The 12817-nt window shown below is 28.6% G+C and overlaps 1 protein-coding gene across 1 annotated transcript in view; it reads right to left on the bottom strand.

Moving 5' to 3' along the window:
• The window catches only part of LOC136968870 (high mobility group protein DSP1-like), a 113392-nt gene that overhangs the window by 70582 nt on the left and 29993 nt on the right, over positions 1 to 12817 (bottom strand). The window contains exon 2 of the mRNA XM_067262923.1: positions 973 to 1379. Within this exon, the coding sequence (XP_067119024.1) occupies positions 973 to 1379 (407 nt within the window). The remainder of the gene's footprint in view (positions 1 to 972; positions 1380 to 12817) is intronic.

Here is a 12817-nt window from a genome sequence, read left to right as displayed (position 1 = left end):
TAGGAGGCTTTTAAGTTAAAGGTCATAGATTTCCTTCCCCCTCCATGAAAGTCAATCTATATCTCTAAAGTTTATAGTAGCATTTTTTCTTAGAACTTATTTATAAAGTGCTCTAAATATCTAAGTCGTTCTTTAAGGAAGGTGTTATGTTCATTTCAACCATTTGCATAAATGGTTGAAATTTACATCTATGTTGGAATCTGAAGTGAAGGTTGCTTGTTAATATGGTGTTGGCCAACCCTTTCAAGATAGTCTGTTTTTTGAAGCAGGTGTTTAAAGGTCACCCTGTGGTACCCACTTAGTTGTGGTTGGTACTGTGGTCTCTATAAACCCTCCAATCTGATATATACTCTCCCCCCAAAAGAAGCCTAAAACATTTCATTTTGTATTTAATAAACTTCAAGTCTGAAATGTTAAGAACAAAAAAAGAAATAGAAGAATAAACAATCCTAATAAAAAACAGCAATACAGCATTCAATAAAAACCAATTTTTAGAAATCTTTCAAATCCTTTTGACAAAATTTTTACAAATTAAATTAACTGAAAAGTCTATGATAGATTTAACAGTATTTTTTTTTTACCTTATGTAAATTATTAATGCCATTGAGTAAATTTTCATATTAATTAATTTAATTAGTATATAAGATAAATTTATCACTAGGTCATTCAATTATAATCAAGAAACTGCAAAATAAACTTAATGTTAAATTGTTTTTTGTAAATATTTTGATCTAGATATTAAATCTGTTTAAAAAATTTTGATAAAATAATATTGACACTCACCATCATAAAATAACATCACCAATAAAATCAAGTTTTAGAACACTTCAATTTATACTTATATACTTACTTAAAAATTCTTTTAATCATACCATTCACTCATTTATAAGAATGTGATAGCAATAATGGTTAAACAAAACATTATACTGTATTAATGATAAATTTTTATTTAATTATTAAGAAAAAACTGACCTTTGGTATTTCTCTTCCAGCCTTTTTCAATTCTTCTCTATACCACTGCGTAAAATTAATATAAGCTGTTAATGCACGTTTTGGTGCTGGAATCCCAGCTCTATTCACTTTTGGTTTTTTTGATTTTGATTTTCCTTTACCACTTCCACTTAATCCAGGATTTGACATCCGATGATTTATATGGTAAGCAGAATGACTATTTGTCAAAGAAGAAGTTGGTATGCCAGGAGAAATACCTTGATTTGCTGCATTAACTGATAGGTTTAATCCTGTAGGTAACATTGCCATAGCCGAATGAAGAGATGAGTTATTTGCAGCCGAGACAGCAGCCGCATGTTGGGCCATTGCATGATGATAGTCAAATTCAGGAGACAGGGGTATATTCCGCTGTCCTAGGGGTAATCCATCTATTTAATTAAAAAAAATAAAAATAGGAATTATTACCAAATGAGCTCCTCTTTTAAAACTATCTTTAAAGAATTAGTCTTACAATTAATTTTCCTGAATATTCTGAACTCAACTTATCTTTACAGTTGCCTGGCAAAATACTACTACATAGTTAATAAAGCAAGTAAAAACTTGGTTCATGCATTTCATTCAGTATTTGCCAAATCCTAAGGGTTATTTATAAATATTTGATATGATGATAAAATAAGATAGTTTAGTTTAACTAAATAAATGCATGATCATGCATCAATATAAATGATAAGATAAAAATAAAATGCAAATTCAATTCTTTATAATTAATAATTCAGTAGAAATAGAAACTTTGTTTAAAACAACATTAAACATTGTTTTACAATATGGTATTTCCAATGTCATTTTAATTTTAAATAAGAAGTACTTAATGATTATTTGAAGTTTTTTACAATCTGTAATTCTTCTTTTCTTTTCCTACAAATTTACAAGATATAAGTTTTATAGCTGTAAAATATTTTTTATCTGAATTGCATTTAATGAATATAAAAATTAGAAGCTCTGTAAGAAATGATATCTCCTATGCATTATCTAAATATAAAATATGAATTTTCAAATATTCAGTATAATACCTAACATTAACCTACTAGACCAATCATGATTAATGTTTAATCAAGCATTTTTATAAACTAATATGAAAATCATATTTTAAAAAAATGAAGTTTATCAATCTTTCTGGTGTTTGATTTAATAATCATTGTAAAAAAATTCACCTAATCTGTTTTTTCCCCTTTTTTTTAGAAAAAATGTATCTGAAAATTTTTTTAAAATTTTTTAAATCAATTTATTAATTAAAACACAGAAATACAATACAATAAAAGTTGATTGCTTTTATACATAAATACAGAAAAAACCTGATTTTCTGGACATATATATATATAATAGCTGCAAAGCACTACAATATTTTATGTATATACAGTAGAGCATCGATTATCCGACTCAATTGGGGATTGGGGTTGGTCGGATAACTGAAAAGTCGGATAACCGAAAAGTATGAAAAAATACATTATTAGTATAGTGTATTAGGCCTGCTTTAAATACTAGCCTCCCTTTCATGGTCGAGCCATTGCTGCCAGCTAAAACATGCAAAAATTTAACAAAAATAATATTAAAGTAGCCGAGACATAACCGAATATTGTAGCGCCACATCACTAGCGGACATTTGAATTTGCTGACTAGAACACGGTCGGTTCACCGATAAGTCGGTTAATCGGGGGTCGGATAATCAATGCTTTACTGTGTGTGTATATGTTATATATATATATATATATATATATATATATTTTGTTTGTTTGTTTTATTTTATATTTTTGTTTTTCGTTTATGCCGTGTCGCGTGTATGTTTTTGTATGGGTCCTTTTCGTTTCCTTCCGTGATACCACCAATTACCTGCTGGCTGGGCTTTTGTTGTGATGATTGGCCCATCATGGGGTCACGTGGAACGGAGTGACGTCGGCTAGTTAAAGAAAGTTATAAAAACACGTGTGTAACCCATGTACGGAGAGTTTTTTCTTTTTGTCCTTTGACTGCCTCTTGAGGACTTTTGTTGGTTGGCAACCTGAAGATGTGGCGGGCTGTTAGAAGAAGAAAGCGGAGGTAAATCGACAAATGCAGGATAGGTGAATTATAGCACTGAAAGGGAATCTACTTCCATCGAAGGAATTACATGAAATGAATAAGGGATTACCGTCTAACAACGAGGAGGACTAACTGTAGTATCACCGTTGTCGACGATTTTTGTATTACAAGAGAAAGTTTGTATATTTAGTCGTAATAATTGTCAGGAAGAATAGGGCCTCGCGTAGAGAGAAGGAAACTTACGAGGGTGATAATTGGACAGTATTAAGATTGTAACGCGATCAGATTCCGGGACTGAGTCGTGTATCGATAATTAATTGTGTTTTTCATCTCCAATAAACCTTTGTTCAATTACACGCTTCCACTGACTATTCATTTCCATTTTTTTGGGTGTTATTCCCTTTCTTTCAAACCCGCAGACCACGTGCTTGCAGAGTTCACAATATCATCTCTAATTTCAAAATAATAGATTCAGTTAAAATTTCAATGCAAACTAAAATAAAAAATTGAATTTATTCTCTTTCTAACCAATAATAATTTATATATAGGTAATTCAATACAGTAACAATAAAATTTATCTGGCAGCCAAATTATAGTTTATCTAATGGAAATAATTAGCAAATAAACTGATAAAAGAAAGAGTAAAATCACTTATCTGATATTTTCATTTGCTTGCATTGCCTACAAGATCTTTAAAAATTTAATCTTTTTATGTAGTATCTTTTAATTTAATATATATAAAAAAAAGCACAGTGACAATCTTTTGAGTTCATTTAGAACACTTACCAATGACAGCAACACCTGGTTTATAGGAAAGTTAGAATAAGAAACTAGGACAAGGAAGAAGAAAAATTGCATAATCAATTCTCATTAAAGAAAACCATGCAAAAGGCACAAAGCACCTGAAAACTTCAATATTCTAAAATCCATAAACAAATATGAGACAACAAATCTTGCTTGAATAAAACAAAAAATATCAAATGACAGTGTTTGCACTTAAAATTTGTGATATTTTGTGAAAGATGTCTCCAGTTCTTGTACCATGTTACAGCAAAACTGTATTGTATGAGGGATTCGTGTATTTATATTTAAACAAAGAATAACTTAATTACATTTATATATAAAATCAGCTGTTTTTCAATTGGAATGTGCCAGAATGCTTTATCACCAGATATTTTTTGTGCTATCAACAGCCAGTATGTAGTACTGGCAGTTGCTCAGTAAAAAAATTCTGTATGTTCAGGCAAGAAGTCTGGTGACTGGCACAATAAAAACAAATGAAACAAACTGGGTCACTATCAGCCATACTGAATGTCATGGACTGATTAGAGCTGATGTAAAAATATGGAATAGGAATATTGGCCCTCTTTTGATGAATAGACAATGTCAAATAATTTTGCCTGAGGAAGATAGTAATGCACCATCAAAAAAGTGTCCACTTTTTATATATTCTGTTAATTAAAAAGAGTTAACACCAAAAGACAGTTATCACTTTGCATATATTTTGAAACTGGCATCAAGCATGTTTTCAATTTTATTGTCTGGTAGTTATCTGTCCCTGCTATGTTCTTTCCAAGAAATGAGGTACAGGAAAGTGCTAATGGTAATATTTTAAAGGAAAAAAGGTAAAAACATGGTTACTAAAAAGGTAACCATTTAAAAAGCAGCACTAAATCCAAAACATGAAATACTGTAAATACCACAATATAAATAAATTTACAAATACTTACAAAAAACAAAAATAAGTAATTAGTAGTATTACGTTTTTCTAAAACAAAAAACTATTTTTCATCACCACATATGCTTATGAGCAGTAATAATTTTAGAAAAAGAACATTATATAATGAAATAGAGAATTAAATAAAAACTGAATGCCACAAAGTTCGTCAGTTATACATAAAAAGAACAAATTGATATGATGATTTTATACAGATCATCATTTAATTATACATTATCAAAAAAATTTTTTAAATAAATAAAAATGACTTTCATAATAACAATTTTCAAATCAACTTTGTATTCCTTTTTATCTTCAAACAAAATTATTTAGTGTATAAATAATGAAAGTTTATTATTAATTTATTAAAATTATATATATAAACGTGTTTATACTTATAATTCAAACTCATTAAATAATAAATGACTGAAAAATATAAAAACACCCAATTAGTAGGATATTAACTCAAGCTATTAATGACTAAAAAAAAATCAAAAAATCTGCAGTTTAAGCTTTCCACAATCCAATTATCACCAACTACTTTCAAAATAGTTAATTCTAGCCAATGGAACAGATAGCTTCATATCCTATCATCAGTTAATTAAATGTATTATTTCAAAAATTTTAAATTTCATTTGCATCATCAACTATAGCAAAAAAAAACAACAGACAAGTATTTACAAAACTATAATAATTGAGATTGAAGAAGAATAAAAAATTATCATATATGTAATAGCAAAAGAATGTAAAAATGAATAGCCAAATATAAAAATAATTCACAGAGAGAAACAAGTATAGTTTTAATCAAATGAGATAGAAAAGTTAAAATGAAATTAGTTTGACCTGTCAAAGCTGTACAAAAAATTGTTTTCTAGAATTATGAAGATAATCATATAATTGTGATTTATAATAGGATTAATTTAAGGATAAAATATGAAAAATTTAAATGCTTGGTCAAATTATAAAAAGACTGACAAATGATATTAAATAATTGAAATTACTTAATATTTATCACATAAAAAATAGTTTTGGAAGCAAATTTTAAGATCGTTTGTTATGGCAATGCAACACTTGGCCAATCTGTCTAAAGGGGATGCCTTCTGGGAGGTCTTTTTAAGGGAAACTGGCCCCTATTTAGGCTGTTACAGACGTGGAGAAAACCTGGAAAACTCCATGTGACCAGCCCATTCGAGCGAGGCGCAAACCCACGACTGAACTACCAGTGTTCAGAGTAAGAAGACTGCTTGGCCACTGATGGGCCTTTTAAGATTGTGCTAGAAGAGAATTTTCTGTTATTTATGATGGTTATCAACATAAACATTTTTGATTTCTTGATTTAGAAATTTTAACTTTTATAATCTTTTCCAAAATTTAATCAAACTATAAAATAGAATAAATTCATAAGTATTATAAAAAGGTAGGAATTTATGATAATTTATTTAATTATATAGAATTTTTACTATACAAATTTGATAATGTTGTATTAATATATTCTTAAGCTTCTAAAGACTTTTTCCCTCTGAGAATGTTTAATTTTAAAAATACATAAATTGATATATTATAGTTGTTTTTACAACTTCAGGATAACTGGATAGCAAATATAGATAGATACCTTACAAAACCCAAAAATTTTGCTTTCAATTTTCAAAACGTTCTATTTAACCTGATGAGAGTTTGAAACAAACATTTTTGATAGTTAACTAAGTTTCAAAGTAAGTTTTTATGTCTGTGCTGGATTTTTGGGTTTTGCTGGATATCTGTATGTTTTCTTGTTTATAATTAGGAAAAAAATTTTCAGCAACTTATGACCATTTGAAATTAATATTTATGTACCACACACCACACACGTATTTTACATATGTAAACATTACTAGTGTCTAGAGCAGGCCTGGCCAACCCATGGCCCACATGTGGCCCGTCACGTTAAATTGTGTGGCCCGCTAAGCAATATTATATATTTATTAAAACTTTTGTTTCCCATTATGTATATACCAAAACAATTAAATACATGAAAATTTGCATGTGTCATTGTTATAATCTGCAAGTGCAAGTACGAACTCTTGGTATAACAATAAAATCTTACTCATTTTGTATTTGTTTTATTTTTTTAAAAGCATGTTTGACTAAATTGTGGCCCACCGTAATTTTACACGTGATCAAAGTGGCCCGCGAAACAATTTGGGTTGGCCAGGCCTGGTCTAGAGTATCATATAAAAGTTAAATAAAATATAAATATGGGACATCATTTATGTTTTAGCAATTCTCAATAGTAAAAACAAATTTTAAAATCATTCAGACACCAATTAAAAAAAATCTTTTGTTACAAAACTCTTTATAACAGAAGGGTTGGTTAATAAAAATATAAGCCATTTCTATCATTTGATCATCAGAACATGTAGTTTTTATTTATGTAATTTTAATATTTAATCCATTTTCAATTCATTTCTACTTTTATTTATGGAATACTATCTAGCAAAATTATTTAAATTTATTCAATCTAGAAATAGTTATTTTATATAGTGGCAACTGATAAATTAAAAAAATTTAATTATGACAAAAAACAATAATTCCTACTTTATGTCAATTGATTATTATAAATATTGGAATATAATCAATTAACAAGCAATTACTTATTGTCACAATTCTGGACTGCAATTTTTAATCATATTTTAATTTAAAAATAAACTTTCCATGTAGGGTCTCAATTTTCATTAACTCCATTCACAAGAAACTTGTGAATTGAAATCATATAATTTCTGGCCTAGACTGGAAGTTTGTATATAATTAATCAGGAGTTTCCAGCTCCTAAGCTTTCCATATCTAATCTCAATTTTCATCTAACTTTTTTCTTAAGATTAACAAAAGACAGAGTAACGGACAGACAGTGAAAATGTGCTGGTCTTCAATTTGAAAACTGTAGCCAAATAAAGATATAATGTAAAACACAGTGGACTTAATTTAAACTGTGTTTATACAACATTAAATATAAACAAAATTGTTCTTTATATAAATACATTTATCAAGAAGCTCCTCAAGCATAAGTCCATTTCATATTCTTTTACTTGAGTTTCTAAAAAAAATTTTCTAAGTGTTTTTTTTGTAAATACATGCATCTACATTTTCTAAAAGATTTTGTCCCAAGAAAAGCAGTTTGAATTGGATTTTTAAAAAATCATTTGTATATATAACAATTATGTATTTGTTAACAAAATAAGGATTACAAAATTATCTTAGAGAAAATAAATCAGAGTTGCTAAAATTCCATTGAATAACTGTTTTAGAAAGATAAAAACTATATGACTGTAAAGATTTCAATATTGCAAGCTATTTCAAATAGCTCAACAGAATTCTGATAACAAAACAAAATTATTGAATTCTACATCATTTATAATTTTTTTAAAACAAATTTTTAATTTTTTTTAAAAGTTAATAAAAATAATTTTATGTTTGCTTTAATACATACTTATTTCATAACTTGAAAAATGTATATTTATTCCATATATTCAATTTCTAAATATTTTCCATTCCAGAATGTTACCATGACTAATTACAAATTACATCAATATAATTTTTGTGAAAAATATCTGAGACAGAATCATTAACAAGATCTGCAATTTTTTTTAATTTATGAGAAAATTCCTAAAACAAAGAATATAACCTCATGAAAGGAATTTAAGTAGAAACATTCTATGTTATGTTTTGAACATCCTCTAAATTTTCAGTTATTCAATATATTTTAACATTGTTGATCTCTGGTATGGGACGCTTCCTTTGCATTTTGTTCATCCATGCCATCTTTTTGTCATATCTTCGTTGCAACCTACATCAAACGGATGCTTCTAGGTCGATGATACTCACAATAACAAAGAATGCAAAGGAAGCGTTCCATACCAGAAAATTAACAATGTTATAGTGTGCTGGGACAACATTTCACTTCCTAAATACTTCAATATATTTCTGACAAGTTGAAATAATTGAAGGTATCTTTGAATAAAAATTATTTTACTATATCATACTAATGATAAAAAACAAATTTTATTATTTTATTTTGTTTTTATTTTAAATGTGTAACAAATTGTAAAGGCTCGAACCAATATCATGTAGTTCCAGTGCCTAGTATCTTATCCATTTGGCTATAGACATTACAAGAAGAGAAACATCCAGACTTGTAAACTAACCACTGAATTTTCAGAGGCCCAATTTTTTTCGGAAATGCTTCAGAAGTAGGTCCTTATTTGGACAGAGCTGTTTGTTTAGGGCAGTGGTCCCCAACCCTATGCCCGCGGGCACCATGGCACCTGCCAATCGTTTTACGTGTGCCCGCCACTGTGCGACCACGATAAAAATAAAAATATTTCGGTTTTCGATAAAATGCTATGTAAAAGTTTTTTCACTTTGAATGATTAACCATTCAAAAGTAGAAATGGTGTCCAACACAGATGAAAGCACAAAGCGAAATGCGACCGATCTCTTTTTCCCCTCCGCCAAATCTGCACCAATTCAATTTCCCATACCTGAAATGAAGTAAATCGGTCCGTTCTGAATACCATAAAATCAAAGTAGGGAAACGTGTAGGGCCTGTAACTTGGAGTGACCTAGAAATTTCAGCAGTCGTTAACTAAAAAAAAAAAAGGTCAACAGCCATCCGTGTGTCAGAAGTAATCTCCGCCACGATATCTCTCGCACAATCTAGAAATATTCCTGGGTGACACCACGATATCCACACCGGGTGTCACCCATGCTAATGTCACATTATATAAGATTTGTTTAGAAGCAACTTATTTAAATGGGGCCCCAATTTAAATTTTGTCTAGGGCCTAATGTTGTGGCGACTATTGCTCTACCTTCATCAATCAAATAATGAGTCAAACCGAACGTCAAATTGAAAACAACAAACCGCACTGTCTGCACTTATCTGAATTAAGCCGAGACGTAACGACAACGATCGAACACCACCGAGTAAATCTAACTCGGTACATTGCCTAGTTTAGTTTACTCTGCATGCATTTTATGTGTTTTTTTTTTTTAATGTATTTTTTATTTCTTTATATTCACTATAATATTTAATAAATAATAAGTAATATATTTTTACAGTATATTTAAAATAAAAAATGCAGATATTTTCTAAAAAGTGGGACATTTTTAAAAATCGGCAAGACGCGGGACAGTCCACCAAAAAGCGGGACTGTCCCGCCAAAATCGGGACGTGTGGTCACTTTACTCTGAAATGATCTTTTCTTCTAATTTATTTCTAATAATTAATTTTAATGCAAGATGGCAGCCTAACCACTTATCTTTAACTAAATTATGAAAGTTTGCTCAAAAGTTAGAATAAATATAGCCTGAAAATCTAGTAGTTGAAATGAACAATTGATTAATTCTTATTCCTAAGCTTTGAATATTGTTTGCATATGATAATAAATAATAAAATTTAAAATATTAGTTTAACATTATTGAGGAATTTGCTAAGTTTGGAATAAAATTCTAATAGTATCATAATTTCATGAAGTAGCACACAATTAACAGAAAATAATTAAGAGAAATAAAAAACTTTTCCATGACCCAAGTCACCATATATACTGCTCTTCTGCATCAACTGTATACTTATAAAATAAGTAAAATGGAATATCAAGAGAAACTCCTGAACTTTGTGTGTGGAAAATAAAAAAAATTTGACATTCATCAGGCATTTGTATCAAATTGCTTTACTTATTTTATCAAATAATAAGAATATATATATTGTAATAATAATTTTATTAACAATTATTTTTATATTACTGATTGAGAAAACAAATCATTAAAATAATTTTTTTTTAATCTAATGATATGAATTTGAAAAGTTGAGCCCCTATATACTGAGGAGAACTCTAAGTTTAGATAAGACATCCAAAAAGCAGAATATCAAAAACAATTTACTTTCACAATTTGATTTTCACTACCATTTTGCAAAACAAGAACAGTGAAATGGCAGCTGATAACAGTAAATATTTTTTAATACATACTTCATCCTGTTTATCAGAGAGAAAATTTCAGAATTACATATTATATTATTCTTTTTTTTAGATGCAGAGTTCAAATATCTTTCTTATTTCCAAAAATTTTTTTCTGACCGGTTAAAACGTTTCCCATTTTAATACAGTGAACTTTTTCACTAGAGATTGTGATTTGCAAGACAAAAATTTAGTGGAAAGATCATCACTGCTAATGCATATCCATTCCATGTTCTACTAGCAATTTGCTCTCTCTATAGTTCTAGCTCTATATGAACTAAGCTTAAAATTAAAACATTACAATTATTTTCTAGTTAAAAGAAACCCGAGAAGAATTATTATTACTGTATATATTTTATTTATAAAATAGTAATGAAATTATATAAAAATTTTGTCCCTTAGCAACAGACTCCTTCAAAGTTATACTTTGTTACATGGTAAAAACATGGTGTAATGGTTAAACTATCCACTAAAATGCTGAAAATTGTTTCATACATTCAATTACTGTTTAAAAAATCCTATGCAAAAATTAATTTTTTGCATAGGATTTTTTATTTAACATTTATTTTAGTTTTCTAACTCAAGTTATTTAATAATAATTTATATTTTAAGTAAATCACTAATAAAAAACAACTTTCTACACTATCATGTTTAAAAAATTAAACAAATAGTCAATTTGACTTTAAATGAACCCTGATAAAGCAAATTTTGCTGTTGCCCTGGCAAAACACTATTGTCACAACATTAATGTTCATGCAATAAAGTAAACAAAACTTTTAGCAGAATTTGTTAAATCAAACTAAGTTACCTTCACAACTCTCAAGAAATAAACCTATTTCCAATAATGGTTGCTTTATACATTTTTCAACATGAACAATAAGTTGTACTATGAAAGAAATTATTATTCTGATTTTTACTCCAGATTTTTATCAGATAAAAGTTTAACATCACTGTCTTTCGGCATTAACAAGTTTTGACAAATAAAGCACAAAAACAAACGAAATATCTTGCAAGCACTTTTGACACGTATGGAATATCTTCTTTGTTAGCATTTATGTTAAAATTTATATCAATGTTCAAAATTTGTTTTTGTTTCATCTGAAGTCTGATACTGAGTATTTATCATTAAGCGAAACAAGTACATTTGACATCACTTGATCAACAGGTTTGGCTACTTTGTATCAAAATTTAGCTCCTTTTTACCAAAAAATACTTTACTTTTTTCAATCAATCTTCAACAGAAAAAAAAACCCCACAGATTTCTCTTAGCTTTGTTTCATTTAACCACTCTGATATACTATTCCAAACTTAAACGGTGAATACATCTCATTTTGTTTGATCTGAAAATCATTTAGAACTGTCAATTAAATATGTAAATAAATTAATTTTATTTAACTTTATTTAGTAAATAAATTCAAAATATTACAATTTAGAGATTTCAATCCCTATTAAGTTGGACTTAATAGGGATTGAATCCAAACTCCCTAAATTAAATACAACCTTGAAAATTGTTAATACAAATTTTCAATAAAGTAAACTTTTGTTCTCCTAGCGATTTCTGTTAATATGATGTTTATTAAATGTAACAAACTGTATTGAAATCTTTATTTTCAATTTTGTTAATAAAATGATACTGTCATATATAAATAAAACATTATGCATTTAAACTACAATGTATTTATCCTTACTTCATTATATCTGTAAACAAATTTACAAGACTGAAGCCTTCTCTCATTAGTTGAAAGACTATGAACTGACTTTTTGATTTAGATATAATTTAATGATAAAAGAGAAAATTCGAGTTTTTGGTTATCTGAAGTAGCACTAGGCCCACCAGTGGCCGAGCAGTTCCGTCCCTGAACATTGGGAGTTTGGTCATAGGTTTGTGCCTCATCCAGATGTGGTTTTCCGGGTTTTCTCCATATCTATAATGTCTGAATAAAGACCAGTTACTCTTAAAATAAAAACACCTCCTGGAAGACATTTCTCCCCTGCATAACATCATGTATCCAGAGAAGGCAACGGGGGAACCACTCTGGTACTAACTTCTCCCAGGACATCCCTTGGAGTACAAACTAATCCG

The sequence above is a fragment of the Centruroides vittatus genome, unplaced genomic scaffold (assembly GCF_030686945.1).
Source record: "Centruroides vittatus isolate TY-2023 unplaced genomic scaffold, ASM3068694v2 contig_165, whole genome shotgun sequence".
Taxonomy (NCBI): Eukaryota; Metazoa; Arthropoda; class Arachnida; order Scorpiones; family Buthidae; genus Centruroides; species Centruroides vittatus.
Note: the sequence above shows the minus strand (reverse complement) of the source record. Positions and strands in the feature narration are given on the sequence as shown.